General features: G+C 35.6%; 1 protein-coding gene across 2 annotated transcripts in view; it reads left to right on the top strand.

Moving 5' to 3' along the window:
* Positions 1 to 19,852, top strand: part of MARCHF6 (membrane associated ring-CH-type finger 6) — a 44,500-nt gene that overhangs the window by 8,569 nt on the left and 16,079 nt on the right. For both annotated transcript variants that reach the window (XM_030969895.1, XM_030969903.1), the window contains exons 4-16: positions 3,745 to 3,888; positions 4,757 to 4,829; positions 6,470 to 6,638; positions 7,989 to 8,181; positions 8,479 to 8,540; positions 10,483 to 10,515; positions 11,566 to 11,617; positions 14,275 to 14,333; positions 14,938 to 15,018; positions 16,210 to 16,278; positions 16,394 to 16,468; positions 17,293 to 17,427; positions 17,879 to 17,998. In XM_030969895.1, coding sequence (XP_030825755.1) covers positions 3,745 to 3,888; positions 4,757 to 4,829; positions 6,470 to 6,638; positions 7,989 to 8,181; positions 8,479 to 8,540; positions 10,483 to 10,515; positions 11,566 to 11,617; positions 14,275 to 14,333; positions 14,938 to 15,018; positions 16,210 to 16,278; positions 16,394 to 16,468; positions 17,293 to 17,427; positions 17,879 to 17,998 — 1,265 coding nt within the window. The remainder of the gene's footprint in view (positions 1 to 3,744; positions 3,889 to 4,756; positions 4,830 to 6,469; positions 6,639 to 7,988; positions 8,182 to 8,478; positions 8,541 to 10,482; positions 10,516 to 11,565; positions 11,618 to 14,274; positions 14,334 to 14,937; positions 15,019 to 16,209; positions 16,279 to 16,393; positions 16,469 to 17,292; positions 17,428 to 17,878; positions 17,999 to 19,852) is intronic.

The following is a 19,852-nucleotide window of genomic DNA, read 5'->3' as shown; positions in this document are numbered from 1 at the left end:
TACAGAAGCAGACTAGGCTGATCTTTGTCTGAGGATTGGGATGGGCTCACTTCTGCACTTCCTGTGCAGCTTCATTGCTGGTGTGTGGTTCATTCAATGTCACAAGCTTAGGTAAAACAAAGACTGTAAAACCAAATGAAGCCATATGAGTAGGGTGTTCCTTATCCTGTAATTTGGGTATTACATTATTGAAGGATATATTAAACTGATTTCTCTACCTGTTTGTTTTGATAAACTTCTAACACATTAGTCCATAGCTTCAGCATTTCTAGAAAGGCTAATTTCAAAAAATAAACTTCTGGAACAAAATACAACATGCTGGCACAGAATTCAGTGTGCCTTCTGCCAGTTCCAGTGTGCAGAGTATACACACAGCTGAGATTTGTATGAATGTTACTTCATATGTTAGAGCTCTAGCCTGAGAAGGAGTGGAGTATTTCTCCTTTTACCTTAGTGGTCTAAAGCAATGTCTGCGTGTGTTTGAAGGGTGTAAAACCAGAAAAATAAAATGGTTTGGGTTGGAAAGGTCTTTTGAAGGTCATCTAGTCCAACCTAAAGAGTAACTCACAAGCCCTGTTTTACCAAATCAGTGTTTCCACCCAGGAGCTATCAAGTATATGGGTTTTTATTTACAAGTTACACAGTCTTATTTCACAATCAGTGCATGAGGATGACTGGGGTGGCATATAAATGGCTTGCAAATGTAGTAGTAAATAAAGAATCTATGGGTGAGAGGGTTGCAAGTGTGATGATTCTGTGAACTAAGCAAAATGGCAGCTTCTAAAGTTAGCCTTGTGGTTTTCCTACCTTATTTGTGTCAGTGTAAGAGCATTTTTTTTGTCTACCATCTGTTTTGGAGAGGTAAAATTAATAATTGTTCCTGGAAAAGTTAGGCTTACAGGAGAGGAGGGTAGAACAAAACCCCACCTCCTGAAAACGACCAACCAAACAAAAAAACCCCACCTAAATTTAGGATTCACAACTAAATTAGCAGTTACACTGCACAGCTGTGACCTAAGTATCCAAAAAGCTTTAGTAGGTTTTCTATAACCTGTACAGCTCAAAGAAGTTGAGCTAAACCTATGAAAAACGCACCTAAAATCTGTTTGAATTTCATACTGTAATAGCAAAAATGACAAGCTATTGTTTCAATTGGTCTCTAGTAGAAAGATTTTTATTTGGAGGAACTGTGGTAAATAATGCGGGAATTTGCTTTCTCAAACTGAGTTAGGAAATATTACTGGGATGGAAAGTAAGGGATGGAGGTGCAGTGAGGAGGATGGATGCTGTGGTGGCAGGGGTCAAGGTCTCAGGCCTCAAAGTGATGGTGAGGAGGGGGTGCAGGGAGCTGCAGTGTGGACAGAAAATGACACTGGGTGACAGACACAGGTGGGGAGATAAGCTATGAAAATGACTGGTAGCAAGCTTCAGTGGTGCGGGATGCTTTCACACCAGGGGTTCCTGTCATGCTAGGAATTCCTGCATTTCATGCACCTGAGTGTTGCAGGACCTAGCAGGATTTTACCTTGTCATCATGGTATAAAGCTTCTAGTGGAAAAAGCTGTACATATTTTAAGGTGTGCACAGGACAGTGCACAGAAAAACCAGCTTTCTTCCCACCCTCAGCTTCTCAAATCATCAAAAATCACCAGATTGTTAAAATTTGAGGGATATAGCTTGTGATCTCTGAGTAGTAGCTACATTGTGCTTTTATTTGAAAAACCTCTGTTGTAACTCTAAAGCCTTTTAAAAAGGGAGCACACAAAAATGCCAACTTCTATAAGTAATTTCTGCTTTAAGTTAGGAGGGACATTCTTTCTTACACTTTTTTGTATCTGTTCGGTAATTCCTGGAAGATGCATATTTAAATTTCAAATCTTTCCAACTTAACAACTTGTCCCTAACAAATTAATTATTAATACAAAGGTAATGTTTTCTGTGTAGTCCTTGTTGCAAAGTGTTGATCAAAATATATTTTTTGAAAATGAGAAGGTTCTCAAAGTATCTGCTGAATTGTCTGTGAGTGGTGCCATAAATATTTAACAGATACACTCTAAATAGATATTCTTTTGCACCCTTGACAAAGCTTTTTTGTCTCCTGTGGCAGAAATTTTCCAGAATGTTTATTCAATGTGAGCTGAGATCATTAGTTAGACTTCGGCTGGCATTTTCTATGGTTCCAAATTGTGTACTAAATCTGTTTCTGTAACAAGAAAATTGTAAGACAATGTCAAAATATGTTTGTGTCCTGCTTTCAATTCACTGCTCTCTGTTCTCACAGCTACAGTTCCCTAGTGTTATACTTTCAGTCCTGTGTTTCATGAATTCCAGTTCCCTGCCAGATACCTGACGAATAACAAGCATTGACATTTCAAACCAGTTACTACTTGTCTCAGGGGTACTGTGTTGTTGTTACTTTGTGTCAGTTATAATCCACATGTTGCTGAAATGCACCAGTCTCTCCCCGTTCTTTGACAGCTTCTGGATGTTGATACTGTTTGTCTGTTCTTGACTTCTCTTTACAATACAGAAACTGAAGGAAATAGCTCTGGAGAGAACAGAATTTCTGCTTTAGAGGCTTCTTCTCTGAGACTAGTAAAAGGATGATTGGGAATGTAGGTGAAGGGGCTGCAGGTAGATAGCATAAAGCAGTATTTGTTAGACTCTTAAAGGGTTGCTCATGAGAGGAATTGAAAACTTCTATTTCTTCTTATAAAAATTGAGTTTCCTTATGTAGTTAGAAGTATGTAAGGTTTTAAAAGATAGTCCATGATGTTAAAGTCTTCAAGCATAGATGTTTCCAATATAACAAACATCTAGACAGAAATGTCTTCCCAAATATAGTTTATCTTCTTTATTCAAATCTGTTGTTGATACTTTGCATTACCACTTCTTAGTATCCATGTAAGTGTGTAGAAACTAAGTACATGTAATGAAATTTTTACATGTTTTCTAATTGTTGCAAAAGAAAACCTCACCACTGTTTTTCTTGGCTTTTGAGTGGGGATGGACCTATGCAACATATAGGTGTTGAGTTTAAAAAGTCAAGAGAATTTAGTATATGAGAATATCTGTGCAGGATCCGAGATTTGCATTGTGCTCTGTAATAGGGGCATGCTTAGAAAAAATTCTGCCTGATATGAAACAGATATCTGTTGAAAGTTAGTCGTGGTGTGTAAGTTTCAATGTCTGTGGATACTTAATCAGTTTTCTGCAATTTTCCTCCCTGTGCGCTGCTTTTATTGTGCTGGGGGTTTTTTTGGTCTGTGCTGTTGGATGGCAAGTAGGATCTAAATTATCTAGCACAAACAAATGGATAGCATGTAAAATTGCTAATTTCTGTTGTTCCTCATGCCCTGTCCATGAACTAGGTTTATAAATAACAGACAGAGGAATCTTTGAGGTCGTGTTGAATGAGAGTTACACTGATTTTAGAATCTGCCTTTTCTTGAGCTTATTTTTAGGTAATTGGAGTTTACAGTTAACAAATAAAGCTATTTAAAAAACTTCTCATAGGTCAAAAACTGGCATGGAGCTATTAATTTTCCCATTCCACTCAGTACCCACTGAAACAAATGTGTTATGCGAAATTTTTTTGTTGTTTGGAGTCCTCTCTTGAGAATATAAAATATGCTTATTCTTCTAGTAAGCTTTTGTCAGATGCAAACAGTTTGTAGTTGGCAGGATTTTACATAAATGCTTCTCTAAAGGGTGCACTGTTTCATAAGTGCCTTTTCTACCCAGTTTATTCCCCAGATATGCCTTCACGGCTTCCAATCCAAGACATCTTTGCTGGACTGGTTACAAGTATTGGCACAGCAATACGATACTGGTTTCATTATACACTTGTGGCCTTTGCATGGTTGGGAGTAGTACCTCTTACTGCATGTAAGTATTAATTTTCTGTACATAATGCTCTTATACATAGGGAAATGTGCCACTTCCTGCAACATAGTTTTGTGAGACCATTACTGTCTATTAAAAAAAAAATCAAAGATGCTATTTCATTTATTTTCACTCAGAAATTCTACCTGTTTGACTCTTAAGCTAGTAGCAAATGCAAAAAGTGTTAAGAAATAGGAGAGCATGAATGAAAGAGCTTTTAATGTCTTACTCCAATAAAATGCCTCTTCTCAATTATCTTCTTTAAAATCTACATGGAAAGTTTTATTTTACGCCATTTATTAATATTAGGACAGAAGAATTGTCCTATTTTTATTAACCATCTCTAAATGAAAGTGCAGGGGGTTTTTGTGTGAAAAGTAGAATTCCTTTACTATCATGGACAAGTTGATTTGCAAAAATCTTAAATCTCAAAGTCATGTAAGCAGTGAAGGAATTCAGTAGAAAAGAGAGCGCACATTTAAATTACTCTAGTATCCATTTAGAAATTTACTTTCCAAATAGATACTTGCAATGATACCTCTTCTGTCTTTAACCTGCTTCCATATTCTTCCTTAGGCATCTATTAGTGTGACCAGTGCTGGACACAGATCTAGATGAATCTTAGGTCTAATCTAGCATGGCAGTTCTTACACTTTGAATGTGTACTTTTAAAGATGCGCAGCTAAAATACAGCTTTGTTCCACATGGTTGTATATCATCTTGAGTTCTGTTCATGCACTGAAAGCTGAGATTTTCTTCCATGTCATAAATTTAGTTGGCCACCAGGTGAAAAGAGGGTACCTGGGGTTCCTTTCCAAGTGAAGCTATAGCCAAAATCAAATTCATATCAAGGTTCTCTTTATTCATGCAGGTCGTATCTACAAGTGCTTGTTTACTGGCTCTGTGAGCTCACTACTGACACTGCCATTAGATATTCTGTCCACGTAAGTACTTCAGCAGTTTGATACAAAAACCTGTTTTAGTCAGATTATCCTGAAAACAGAAACTTTGGAACTTAGTTTCCCTTTCATCCCGTTACACTTGCTATCTTCTACCATCTTGATAAGCAACTGCCCATTACCCTTTGCACAACCAGATGTATGGACAACACCATTACAATAGAAATCATTTCACTTTGGAGTTCCATTATTCAGGATCTTTGGAGCTGGAGAGCAGACTTTGCAAAGCAAGCCATGGTTAATGAAAATTTGTGTTTGATGTCAAGAAAATTTATGCTGAAAAATTTCACTTAATAATTAAAACAATCAATTTCCTATAGTTTAAATCAGATACATAGTAGAATATTAAGAAATATGTCACTAATAATGTTGCTTTCTGTTTTCTTTGTTGCATTTTTATATTTTGAATTTAATTTAATTTTATCCATTCTGAGTCTCTTATGTGAGAGGGATTATTTTTTATCAGATTTCCTTCTGGCTGATACTTGGATTTTTAATGCTTCAATCACCATCTGCTGTTGCACATTGTCTTTCCTTGTCCTTTTTAAATCAATTTTGCCTGAAGAATCAATAAATACCAAACAACAGAATTCCAAGCTTACTTAAATCCAAGCCTCTTAATTTCTCCTTATCTTGAACATGAGGAACTGGAACTGAGTTTAAGTAGAATCAGCTGCACATCAAGCAAATTTGGAATGAATGTTCTCTGTGGTTCATCTAAATCATCTCAATTGGGCTATTTGATTTGAGAAATCAGGTCAAGTTGCATTTAACTTATTTTCATTATTGGAGAGAGATGCTTGTTTCAGTCTAATAACAGTATATTTCATGTTATCTCTGTAGTGTAGACTCTGTTTTTATTTTTCGGAGAAGAATCTGAAACAACTGAACCTAGAGCACCTCATGTCTATTACAGTCTAGGGAGAAAATAAGGGACTCAGGTATTTGTCAGATTTTAATGGTGTGTGAAACAGTGTTTTGACATTTATTTCTTTGGCAGAGTCAATTACAGTAGCCTTTTGTGTCATCTTTTCATTTTGGACTTCATGTCCCCATGGTATTCATTGTGCTGTGAAGGCACAAGTTTGCAGCTATAAGGGAGACCAGACTGATGCTTCTTTGGGGATGGCAGAGTACTATGATGCCATCTTTCTAACTTACTTTTAAGAACATATTGTAGTTTTCCAAAGAGGAACCTGAAATTAGGGATGAGAATTGCTTAAGATGATTTAAGTACCTCTTGCATTGCATGAAACCCTAGTTTTGGTTGGCTGACTGAACTTTGCTTTGCTGCTGCTATACAGTAATGTATGATATGATTAAGATTTTTAAGGTATAGAGATAATATCTGAGGTAAAATGCTACCTGAAATTTAGAGCAGTTGAAGGGAAAACCCTACAGTTCCATTCTTCTGGTTCAGGTAGCTCAGGAGATAAAATGCTTTATCTGGATGGACTGGCGGACTGGATATTATGCATTTAGCCATTCAAGTAAACCTCTTACTATATCAAACCATTTTACTTAGTGACCGTGTTTCCTTTGCTGTTCTGAAAGATTGTTTTTTCTGAGCTACTCTGTAGTGTTACCAGCAAAATATTGTTTTCATTATTTATTTTTTTTAACAGGGAGAACTTACTGGCTGACTGTTTGCAGGGCTGTTTTGTGGTGACATGCACTCTGTGTGCATTTATCAGCCTTGTATGGTTACGCGAACAGATCGTCCATGGAGGAGCACCACAGTGGTTGGAACAAAATCAGCAGCAGCCACTCAATGGTGTTGGTCAACCAAATGAGGTAAAACTTAGTGCTCATTAGTTCACAATTAATTTAGAAAATGTGATTCTGGGGGTAAGTACTTTATCAGAATGTTATTTTACTTCATGGTATCTTTATTTGTTAGCAGAAGTTGAACCCTTTCTCCTATATAAGCTCAGTGACACCACTGTTACGAAGTTGTTTTATTGTGTAGCATTGCATAGATTCTTAGCTCTGTATCAGTACCATTTCTTACGATAATTTTATGCACATAAAGCTGAATTCTCAGGCATAGTAAATGAAGATGCAGCTTGCTTTTGTTTTGTCTTTTTCATTAGTATGCTGGTAGTTCATGAGGTAACAATTCACTGTTCTCAAAGCAAATGGAAGTTTTGTTGACACCACTGAAGTTGGAGCTTCTCTGCCCCTCCTCCCACTCCCCACATACACACGTGTGCTCCTTCAGTGCTTTCCGGAGCCTCTTGGGTGAAGAAATGATTATACAAGCAATCCATGCATAGGGAAGAAATAATTCAAAATGTTGTTTTCCTTTTTGTAAATGTTAGTTTTTAAAAGACAGAGATTCTCATCTTGCTGACCGACTTGAGTTGGCCTTGAACTATCATCTTTCTCATATAATGATAGTTTCCATGAGGGAGTTCTACTCTGTAAAGCACTGGTGGAACCACATCTGGAGTGCTGTATCCAGTTTTAGGGTCCCCTCAGTACAAAAGAGGCATGGACAGACTGGGATGAGTGCAGTGAAGAGCCAACAGAAATTATTAAAGGGCTGGAATGTCTGACATGATGAGAGGCTAAGAGAACTGAAATTATTTTGTTTGAAAATGGGAATGCTCAGGGTGGACCTTACCAGTCTGTATGAATGCCTGATGGAAGGCTGTGAAGAAGACAGAGCCAGGGCTGTCTTGCTGGTGTTGAGTGGCAAGACCATAGGCAGTAGGCTTAAATTAAAATGCAGGAAGTTCCATTTAGATTAAAAAAAAAGGTGGGTTTTGGTTTTTTTTTAATATACTACTACTGTGATCACCTACTGGAACAGGTTGCTTAGAGACGTAAAGTTTCAACCTCAGGAAAAGGTGTCTCAAAAGCCAAGTGGAAACAGCACTGAGCCTGCCATAGCTGACCCTGCTTTGAATAGTCAGATTGGCTAGATGATCTCTAGAGGCCCTTTGCTACCTCAGCTACTCTGTAAAGTTAACTGAATGTTTCTGTTCCTGTTTTTAAAGGTTTAGTGGTCCCAAGTGTAATTCTTATCTAGAAAATATATTATTGGCCTTTTTTAATACTGTTTGGTTTCATATATATGCAGGATAAAAGCATGAAGAGTGCTCTATCAGTTTAACCAAGTACTAAATCCTGTTTCTGCAGGCTCAGGCTGCTGTAAATGGAGGTGCTGAAAATGCTGTGCTTGATCAACCTGCTAACCCAGCTGCTGAGAATGTAGTTGTAGGTGAGAACCCTGAAATTCAAGAGGAACAAGTAGATGAAGAGGAGGAAGATAATGAAGATGAAGAGGATGCTGTAGTAGAAGATGCAGCAGATGCAAACAATGGAGCACAAGGTAACAGGTGACTCAAAACATTAATGTTCTAGTTCTTATTAAATATAAATTAATTGAATACTGAGCTGTTGTAATTGAAGGAAGCTGTGTAAGTTCCCACTTAAGCTTATTTATCTTGCCTCTGCAATTTTCATGCATTTTGAGTGCTGAAGCATCTGCTTGCTGAAAAGCTGTCGGCAGTTACAAGATGGATATTATGCACTCAAGTCTTTTTGTTCATTTAGAACATAACCATGGAGTGGTTACATCTTGTTTTGAGTGATCTAACAGCTATAAAAATGGCCATTGTCTCCTCAGATGACATGAACTGGAATGCTTTGGAATGGGATCGAGCAGCAGAAGAACTTACTTGGGAGCGAGTGAGTAAGAATCATTTTCTTGAATTTAATAATTCAGGCTCATACTTGAAATTATTTGTAGTATTGCTGCATTAAAGTGCATCTGGGATAGATTTGGAAATCATTCTTTTGTAAGAGCCTTTAGTGACCTAGAAAAGTTGTTACATTATGAACAAAATGTTATTATGTTACTTCTCAACCATTAAAGAAAGCATTTTTTCAGTTTTAAGTATAGGAGCAGTTTATAAGTATATAGTAGCAGCATAAAACATGCTTTACTAGTCTTTTCTGAAGTCTTCCACTTGGTGAGGTATAGAACTGACTTGCAGCTTGCTTTGAGGACCCTGGGCCAGATTAGGAGTGCAAAGATGTTGCATTAGATGTAGTTTAATGCTTAATTTTTGTGTTCATGAAAGCATTACACTAAAGAAAAGAGAAATTGAATGTATTTCTCTAAAATTGATGGAGCATTTTAGTGTAACATGTTTCTGTATTGTTTATGGATCACAGATTCCATAACTGGAGCATGACATGCGTGTACACTGTAATCACGGAGTAGTGTAGAGACTCGAAAATTAGGTTTTTGTAGCTGGTCTAGAGGTAGCCAACATCTTGAGTTCTAAGCTCACCACATGCAGCAAAATCTGCCTGAAGGTAGGTGCAGCAGCTTCATGTGATTTATCAGCATCACATGAAGCTGTGATATAGTTGTTGCCTTGATTGCAGGGTAGCACAAATACAGTTTTCATAATGAGTGGCACATCTTGATATTTGTTTTGTATCTACTGAAAGCTTCTTAGTGTCTTTTGAAAGATATTTCATTAAAAAGGATGTGCATAAATTCAGGTTCCTGAACCATTCTGTTGTTTATTTCAGGATGGAAGTGCTGTATTTCTGAACCAAATTTATTTGCTAGAAAGTGCTGATATATTCCTAACTGATGATATTTTGTTGCTTTTTCGTGAATATAGAAGTCAGTTTCAGCATACTCTCCTAAAATGTTATGTGCTGATATAGGCCATAGATGTGTAGTTGACATTTAGTATTGAAATTGGGGTAGCCTCTTCTATTATAATATAAAAATACCATGCAAGTTTTCTGAATTTTCAAACATTTTTGCATCTTAGTTTAATTTGTAAAATATGTGCAACTTTTATATCTTGGAACTTAGTGCAAAGTCCTCGTACAAAAGAGCCTTGAACATGGAACTTTACAGCAGTAATTGTGGATTAGGAGTGTCTGGATTGAAATAGTAAGATACACTCAAAGTGGGGGGAAAGGAGTTTTTGTTTTTGTTTTTTTTGGTTTTTTTTTTTTTTTGGTAATGGATGTTTTATTTTTGGCTGCTCTGTGGATACTTCCCATAACAGCAGTGCTGAGTGATGAAGAATTTGTTTCCCATCTTCCCTAGCTGTAAAACAATTCTGTTCAAAAGTTAATAGCATACAGTGTAGCAAATTACCCTGTTAGTAGTTGCTTTTACACATCGAGGGCAAAATACTAACTTTTCTAAGTGCAGCATAAACTGATATTTTGCAAGTAGGATGAAACAAAACTTTGCTCTTATACTTTAATATTGAGTTGATTAAACATGTACTTAAATAGCCATACAATCATTACAATATTTTGTAAATACAATATCTTTATCAAAGTCTTCAAAGTCATGGAGAGAAACAGCTTATAAATTAATTGATTCTGTGTTTGATTTGACCAAACACATACAGATACCTGTGTATTCAGATATTCCACAGGTATATCGCTGTCTTTGAACACCTGAGTTTACTGTGTTGAATGAGAACTTAGTTTCTCTCTTTATTGGTAAGAATTTATGTGCTGGGACTGTTGGTTGAGCCATTTAAAAACTGTTGACTGCATTGGACAATAAAGGTCAATGTAAAAGAGGTTTATTTTAGATTCAGGTTAGTTTTTCTGATAAGTAAAAATAACTTTCTTATCTTCACAGATGCTTGGACTTGATGGATCTCTGGTTTTCTTAGTAAGTGCAATCCTGCTTTTCAAGAATTTCCACAGAAGGATTTTTTTAAGTACCTGTATTTGTAAATATACATAATTGTATTTAAAGTCCTTATTTTCATTTCATATAATATATTTCTTTAAAGAGAGTTTCATATGATGTCATGTCCAAGCAAACTGGGATTTCAGGAGTTTCACAAATTAGTGGGGTGTGTGTGGCATAAAAGTGGAATTTCTTAAAAGATGTAGATAACTTTGGATCACTTACTCCACTGAAAATGAAAATCAGACCTTTTAAAAAGCACACACTAAAAATACCTATGTATTCTAACCTTATGTTTTGATCTCTCTTATAATTAAAATACAGTTCTCATTCATATTTTTTGTCCTAATACCACCATGACACCACTACATCTAGTGTAGACTAGATTTTCAGCTGACTCTGTTTTCAAAATACTCTCTCTTAGAATCATTCAATTTGAAAAATACCTCAGAGGTTATTAATGTCTCTTATTTAAATGTGATGCCTTAGGTTTACAATTATGTTATTAGTAATTTACCTTAAATATTAATATCAATAGAAGTAAAAATCCAGTGTACTTGTGGCTGAGGTCACATCTTAGCTAAAAGTAATACTAAAAAATGGAGATGTGCTGTCATTTCTGGAGTCAGAGCTGTCAGGTTTTTTAATGCATTTGTTGTGGCAAAGACTAATTGTTAAAAGTTAAAAGTTCAGATGAACATTTCTCATTTATGAAAAAAGTATCCACACACATTTCATGTAATTCTTTTTAAAGATGGAACTATTTGTATAGATTTTAAAGTAAAAGCCTACTTTTACAAAATGTAAGCAAGAGTAAGTGCACTTATCTAGATAAATGTTCATGAATGTAACTCAGCTGCATGTTAGAGCACAAACCTTCTGGCTCTAACATGAGATGTGCAAGTTCTGGTGATGACAGACTGTTGAAATAAGTTGAGATACAAAAGTCAAGTCACTTATTTAAAAAACAGACATTTATGTACTGTTTTCTTGTCATCTTCCTTCCTCTTTCCCCTGTACTCCTTACAGGAACACGTCTTTTGGGTGGTGTCTTTAAATACACTGTTCATACTTGTCTTTGGTAAGTATTGTTTGCTCTTAGGTGTTAAAATGATCCTTCTTTGTGAATTGGTAGTGCAGGTCTATTTTAAGGCTGTTCTAGAAAAATGAAAATGTGACGTCTAAAAGCAGAACCAAAATGAACTGGCAGTATGAATAACAAATATTTATTATTTTCTAGTTTTGTCATTTTAATTTCTTTAAGTGAATAGATTTAAAGTAGGAAACCTAGCAGAACCTTAATCATGTCACCTAAAGCACAGAAAATATTTATTTATATTCCTCTAAAGGAGGAATCTCAGGGAATATAATTTGCAAGAAAGTGCAGTACTTTGAGGAATAGCTAAGATTTTTTTTCTCTTCATAGTTTTTACTAGATAGAGTTATACAAAATTTTCCATTAAGAATCCATTCTTGGAGCTCAGACTGAAAGGGAGGGAGGTTTGCAAGAATGTAGCATTTTAGTGACAAATGAAGCATGTTATACACTTCAAAAAATACCAGACAAAAATACCACAAAGTTTCACTTGCTCTGAATTATGAGTTTAGAAAAGAATTTCTTATGTTAGTTTTGTGTTTTTTCAGTGGTCTTTCTTGGCAGAAGGGTTTGAGGTTGAAAAGCTGAAGCTGTACTGTAGATAAATTTTTACAGACAAAGTAAAGCTCACGACACTGAACCAGTGATTTGAGCATCTAGATACTGAAACAAACCATCAAATCAAGAGAAAATAAACATCAGTACATTGTATGTTTAATTCACATGAGAATGAGAAACTGTAACTGTTCTAAAATAAGAAGTGGAAAATAATTGAATTATTTCTTTTTGATAATTATTCTATTTTAATACGTAGTTATCAGAAGTTAATTGGATTATTTTAGCTGCTATAATATGTAGGCTTTTTTACTAAGTAGATAATAACCATGGAATTTCTAAACCATAGATTAAAATTCAATAATAAGGAAGTAATAAGAATGTTTAATGAGGCTGTCGTATAGAAACATTTTAGTAGCTGCTTTGCCAAGGGGAAACTCCCAAATAGAGAAGAGAATGACTTTCCTAAGTAGCAGGAGGTCTGGGAATTTAATATGTGCCTCTCAAGCCTATTTTTAGTATCTTTCCCATTAAGTAATACTGCTTAATTTGCAACTGCCAAATCTCTAGTAGTTTGTAATTATAGTACTTGTGAGTTCAGATGTCACAGGAGGAACTTGATAAAATATAAAACAGAAGGAAAGCATTTGTAACCTTAATTAGTGGTCCAGAAATTCTCCTTGGACAAATTAATTCATTTCAACTTAATTAATATTTTCTATAGCTCAGTCTAGTACTCACAGAGGAGTTTGTACTCCTTTGTGCTTTTTTTAAGGAATCCATTAGATAATGTTTTATATAATATTATTTAAAAAAACATGACAAACTATGCAGTATATTCTCATAAAATGTCAAAAATGCAACTTTTAAGTTATTAGTCTGATATCTGTAGGAGTTGTGAGTGTGATCTTTTTCATCTCACTTTTCTTTCTCTTGTTCTTACTGGGCCGGGAGAGTTCAATTCCTCCCTTTATCTTTTACATGTTTGCTTTTCCCAATGACTGCTGATTTTCCTAAGAGACATAAATTCAAACTTTTCTTATCATTGATTAGGGTAATATGAATCCTGCTAAATCTTTTTCTTTGATTTGTTTGTTTGCTTCTTGGGTTTTGAAGTTGGAATTTTTTTATGTTGGTCATACAGAAATTAGGAGAGAGAAAATCATCACACTTTTCATCTGAGGGAATGTTTAATCTGTAGTAGTTCCCAGGGTGGGCTACCATGATGTAGTGAAGACAATATAGGTGAAAATAAAAGCTTGCCACTTTTGCAGCCCCTTCTCTTTATACTGATGCACTCCACTGCTATAAAAAATTACTTGAATTCTGTAGTCCTTCATAACTTGGTTGGAAGACAACAGAGTGAGATAAAGGAACTAAAAAATTGATTTTGTTGCAAATATGCAGGTTTCTAAAAATGGAAGTGTTGTGTCTTTTAATGCATTTCCCCTGGAACCTCAGAATGGTCAGGAGTGAGTTCTCAGGAACAATGAACAGTTTTTAGTACATTAGTTCAAAGTAAAAGACTTCTCATTTGCTCCTTATCCCTTCACTGTATGTCATCTTTCTCCCCCTCCTCTTCCCTCTGCAAATTTCTGCAGGGCTTGCATTTTTCACAATATTTTAAATATTCCTAAGAATTAAAGTACTAGAACTGAAGCCTTGCTAAAGCAAGTCCCATCTCACCAGGCTATAAAATGGCTACTGAAGTCTTTTAGTGCATGGGAAAGAATGAATATACAGCATAGGTTCCTGCAGGAGTCTGAGACAGATGCCAGCCTAGTACATAACTCTGAGAAATGGAATTAATTTACAGAGTGCAATGGGAAGTAAGAAGGAAAAGAATGTCCTCTTATTCTGTGTAGTTTTATATTGTTTTAGTCCATAAGTGTAAATTCTGATCAGTGTTTGTAAAATTCTAGGAATCTAACACTTGCAAATATTTGTGCAGAAATTAATTTTTGTATTTTTTTCATGAAATTTACGCGAAGTAGAATAATACCATGTTACAATACTCATCTTGCAAATAAGGGTCCATTTAGCAGTTTTCATGGCCTTATTTTCTCCTTTCTGCTTGCATTATACAGCATTTTGTCCATACCACATTGGTCACTTCTCCATTGTTGGCCTGGGCTTTGAGGAATATGTGAGTACTGTTTTATAATTTCAAAATGGAAAATAAACTACCACTTTTTATTCAATCACAGCATTTTTGTAGCTTATTTCCACTTCTATTTGTGGTTGCAAAAGTAACTTCAAGTATATCTTCTTACTAGTCCTTCAACCTTTTTGACTACATGATTAAAAATGTTGTCCCACTCTTTTCCACTTCCTCCATTATTTACATCTCATGTAAGGATTTTACTGTTTGTAAAAACTGTGTGTGTCTTCAGGATTTTTTAACAGCCTCTTGTTCCTTGTGTACATTTTAAAGTTATTTACTAATTTTCATAGTGGATGGTACTGAGTAGGGGAAACTAGGGCATGAATAAAACAGTGTAAGGTGGCACTTTTTGTTTCATATATTGAAGTTGTTTTGAGTTTGGAGAAAGTAGTTGTAATGTAAATGTAAACATTATTTTTGAGGCAGATACAAAAACAATAGTAGATTATTAAAATCTGTAAAAACTAGAGAAACTTGGCATTCTTTTTGAAGAGTTGAAATTTGGAATTTATCTTAGTTACATAAAAAGGAGATGTAATCTTCTAAGAGACTGATAAACTTTTACCTTTTTTCCTCTTTGCTCCAGGTCCAAGCATCTCACTTTGAAGGCCTGATTACAACTATAGTGGGATATGTTCTTCTAGCAGTCACTCTAATTGTTTGTCATGTATCCTTTTGTCAGTAGTTACCTGGTTCAGATTTATGTGTAAATGATCTTTTCAGGCTATGCTTTGTGAAGGTGCAGATGTGATGTAGGTGCACTTAACTTGCCATTTTTCTCTGCTCTTTTGGTGAAATTGGAAGGAAAGGTCGATTCTCTTGGAGATTTAGAAGTTGTCAATGTGACTGCCTGCTTTCAAATACTTCCACATGCTTAACAACACAACCAAGGGCTTTTATGCTTGCTTGAAAGTCTGTCTGAGGAGAAGAGTATAGAATCATTTTTTCCTCACTACCCATAGGCTTCTGCTGTGGACTGTAGCTGCAGCAGAGAGATTATAAAAGGAGGTATGATGGGAAGTTTATTCAAAAATTCTTGATCCTGCCAGATTTTTTGAATAAGAATTATTTTAGTTTCTTATGTCTCTGAATTACTGAGAGTTTGCAGCAAGACTTTCTTTCTCATTATTGCTTTTTCAGAGAAAACTACTTTCTCTTAGTTCTCTTAGAAGAAAACAAAGTACTGGAAGCTGAAAGGATTTATTTGGTCACAAGTAAGAAGGCTGAATTCCAGCTGCATGTTTTTTTACATCAGCTTCAATATGAAAGAATATACAATTGTTACCAGTTTTCTGTGCAAAAGTAAATGAAGTTAACATCAACTTCCTACATCAGTATACTGATGTGCAGTGCAAGTGTAAAACATCAGTAGATTAGCATTAGTAGATTAGCATAGTTTTGCCTCCTGAAAAAAAAACCCAAAACAAACTCCCAAAGTGCAATTGAATCCAACTTTTCTTGGAAAAGGTGAGAATTTGATTTAGACAGCAGTGAAGGGAAAGCTACTATTTAAAGTAGGTCTTCAGTTTTTAAACTTAGTTATTTATGGCAGATGTTTTCAGAGACAACTGTTTATTTCTCAAGAAAACTGCTGGTTGTTTAATTTAAGAAGGGACCTATTATTAATAAATATTTATTTACTTTAGGTGCATGTTTGTGGATGTTACTCAGCACACCAGATCATGACTACTGGAGTCACAGCCAGTTTTGAAAAGAGAACCCTGATAGTACACATACTTACTCTTTAATTTTTCTCTTTTATAAAATTTCCTGTTGCTAAAAGCAGCATAATATAGTATTTGATATTAGACTGTTACAAAATGTTTTCCAGTGTTATTTTCTTGACAAAGTTATTCAGGGTTTGGCAGCTCTTGTTAAGTTTCAGCGATCACGTCGTTTACTAGGAGTTTGCTATATTGTTGTCAAGGTAATCCTAATTTTTTGTGTGCGGATAAAAACCCTCTCAATTTAAACTGACATTATCATTTTCTTAGCAATTTTTGTTAAATTAGTGAGATGTTATTTTCTGTCTTTTCCTGAAGGTTTCCTTGTTAGTGGTGGTTGAAATTGGTGTGTTTCCTCTCATCTGTGGCTGGTGGTTGGATATATGCTCCTTGGTAAGAACAGAAACAAATAATGATAAAACTTTTTGTAGCGGTTTATAGTTGAAGCAAAAAAAAAAAAGTTCTGATGAGGAGAGAGCTGTTAATATGAATTTGACAGCACTCTTCTGTTTTCATAAACAGCATTTCCAGAGGGAAATTTCTAGCGTTTTTTAGGTACTACCTAATGCTAATTTTGGGGTTTTTTATGTTACTAAATACAAATTAACATGCTATTACTAAAATCACAAGATCCTAATCCTTTTTAGTGCTGTTACAAGACCACTGTAATAATTAGCTTACTTATAGGCAAACTTGTGCTCTGAATAAACCTCTTTATGTAGCCATCTTATGTGGAATGGTAATGACTTCATATTTTAAGTTGTCCAGTCTCTTTCTGTTTTGAAAAAGATTTTTGCTGCATTTGTTTGGAATTGAGGACAGTTTTTCTGTCCTTAAAAATAGTGAGTGATAAATTTGAAATTGACAAAATTAGTTTTTTCCAGCCTTGGTAGAAATAGAATTTTACTTGGGAATTATTTGCTTCCATCATAGTGTCACTTTGTTTGAATTGATTTATAACTTCATCTAGAGTCTGTTAGTGATTGAGTTGACATATTTCTTCTTTCTGTCAGAAGAAATAAATTGATCAGATATTGATCTTTATTTGCTGTTCTTATCATAAATAATCCATTTTTTCTCTAAATGGTGTATTTATGTGTAAAAGCAAACATGTAAATTATGCTTAGTATATATATTTAACTAGGGTAAACAAAATCAGTACATGTGGATGTTTGCCAAACTTTATTCAAATTTGTTTACTACTTACCTTCTTCTAGGAGATGTTTGATGCCACTCTGAAAGACAGAGAATTGAGCTTTCAGTCTGCCCCAGGCACCACAATGTTTTTGCATTGGCTGGTTGGAATGGTTTACGTCTTCTATTTTGCATCCTTCATCCTTTTGTTGAGAGAGGTGAGTCTGTAAGAACAAGATTGGTATGTAGCACAGTTGGAGGCTTACATACAGAGCTGTGAAATCTTTCATGTGTGGGTATTGGATTCAATTTTATGTAAAAAGGGCCATGCTGGTACTGCAGTGAAAAAATCATGACTTTGAGTACATTTTACTTAGAGATTTTTTTATTTAGCTGTTAAATCTAAGCATTGCCTTCAAATTAATCCAAATATGTTTTAGTTGTTTAAGATCAATCAGTACTTGAAAATTAAGCTCTTATTTGGTTATTGGCTCTCTAGTTCCCTGTGATAATACTTCTTTTTTCTATTTCTGTGCAATTTGGGGAATCTTGTTCAACCAATATCCCTATTACGGTACAGCTTATTTTCTGCAGCAGTGTTGTTCAAAATGAAAGATAAATACAAAGATTATATTGTCCTCATATATTGTTTTCTATTTCCTACTCCAGGTATTGAGACCTGGTGTCTTATGGTTTCTCAGGAATTTGAATGATCCAGACTTCAATCCTGTGCAGGAAATGATTCATTTGCCCATCTATAGACATCTCAGGAGGTTTATCTTATCAGTGGTAAGGACTTATAAAAAAGATTTCTTTATTTGGAAATAAAACTTCATATGTACTGTGTATTTAAAGAAAAACATTTTCACCGTGGAAGTGAACTGGTACTGGAGCAGGTTGCCAACAGAATCTGCATTTTTCGATACTCAAACTCAACTAGATAAGGTTCTGAACAACCTGATGTATCTGGGCTCAGAGCAGGGGTTTGGGGAGAATTAGTTGGACTTCAGAGCTCTCTTCTAAATCAAGTATCTTATGCAAAGTCCCAGAAAATGTCTGTATATTCAGAAAACAAGTGTTTGTTATAATGGATATTGTAAATCCCATAACTTTCATGATGCCTTCAGTTACTGCAGTAAATGTGTGTCCAGTTCAGCCAAAGTAGTGCAGCAGGGGAGAGTAAGTTTCTAGATAGATTTTGGACTGGATTCTGCTGCTGTAGCCCGTGGTGGCTGTTTCCAGATTATCACTGTAAGATAGTGAAAACATTGAGAGTTTTTTCCCTTTAGTTGTTTGTCTGAGGTTTGCTGAGCACTGCTGAGCATGCAGTGAAGGAAGGGGCGCAGATTGTCTTTGACATAAATGTTACGTGAACTGTGTAAACTGACACACCAGAAACATTGTTTGGTGTGCTGTGTTGTTACACCTGAGGTGCTTTAAGCAGTGAAAGCTCAGAGAGATCCTGGTTCTGTTAGAGAGCCCGTCAATGTCTGAGTGGAGTTGACCTTTCCACCTTTCTGAGCATTCTGTCCTTAGATAATGGTAATTCTTCAGCTGCCTGAAATTTCATGGTACATCAGGTGGCCGAAGTACAAGCCAAGATCTACTGGTTGCTCATGGTCTCACTTATGTTGTCACACGTAAGTGTTGAACAGGCAGTTACTTGAACTTCACCTTTTGACTTGCTCAGCTAATTAATTCAGAATTTTCACTAGCTTCATGCTAAAATATGGGATCCAGAATGCTAATAATTTACCATTTCAAAGAATAAATCACACCTTTCAAGCTCTCTTTATCTTCTGTATTTTAAAGAAATGTCTTGTGTATGACATAAACTATTATTTTTTAGGAAGAATGAGATGTTTTTTCTTTTTGACCTAGTTAAACACAATTTTTTCCACATCTTTAATCTCTATTTCATTTATATAAAATGTAAGAATGTGTTTAAAATGTACTTAATTTTTCATCAGGTTCCTTAAGGAAACAGGAATCATAAAAGTGCATTGTCTTCAGGCACTTGATGTCCCCTGTTGAATTTTGGTCTTTCAGTCAATTTGAAAGGTGAAAAAATAGGAACTGAAAGGTCTTTTGACGCTTCAGCAAGTTGCTTAAGAAGTCAGCCACTTAGAAAAGAGAGGAATACAAAATAAGCAATCCTGGTGTTGGAGAAGGGGGAAGAAAGAACTCTGGCGTTGCTCTAGCTGTCAGCAGGGTTATTCTGGTGCTTATTCAGCTGCAGTCCTGTTTGGCAAGGGCATCATAGTCAACTGGTCTGCTTGGGATGGATTTTATTTTCTTCATAGTGTCTTCAAATGTCCTTCTGCACCTTGAATGGGCAGCTGAAACAGTGTTGCTAACACAGGCCTGTTGGCTATGGCTGGACCGTGCTTGCACAGCATCCAGGCATTTTCTTTGCTGCTCTGCCCTGCTCCCTCACCTCCAGTGAATAAGCTGCAGGCTGGAAGGAGGGTATTCCTGGAACAGCTGACCCAAACTGACCAAAGGGATATGACATCGTGCTCAGCAGTAAAAGCTGTGGGAAAGGAGGTTGGGAGGGGATGTTCATGGTTATGGTGTTTGCCTTCCTGACTTCCCAGGAAATTGCTGATTGTCTGTCTGCTGATGGGAAGTAGAGACTGAATT

The sequence above is a fragment of the Camarhynchus parvulus genome, chromosome 2 (assembly GCF_901933205.1).
Source record: "Camarhynchus parvulus chromosome 2, STF_HiC, whole genome shotgun sequence".
Classification (NCBI taxonomy): domain Eukaryota; kingdom Metazoa; phylum Chordata; class Aves; order Passeriformes; family Thraupidae; genus Camarhynchus; species Camarhynchus parvulus.
Note: the sequence above shows the minus strand (reverse complement) of the source record. Positions and strands in the feature narration are given on the sequence as shown.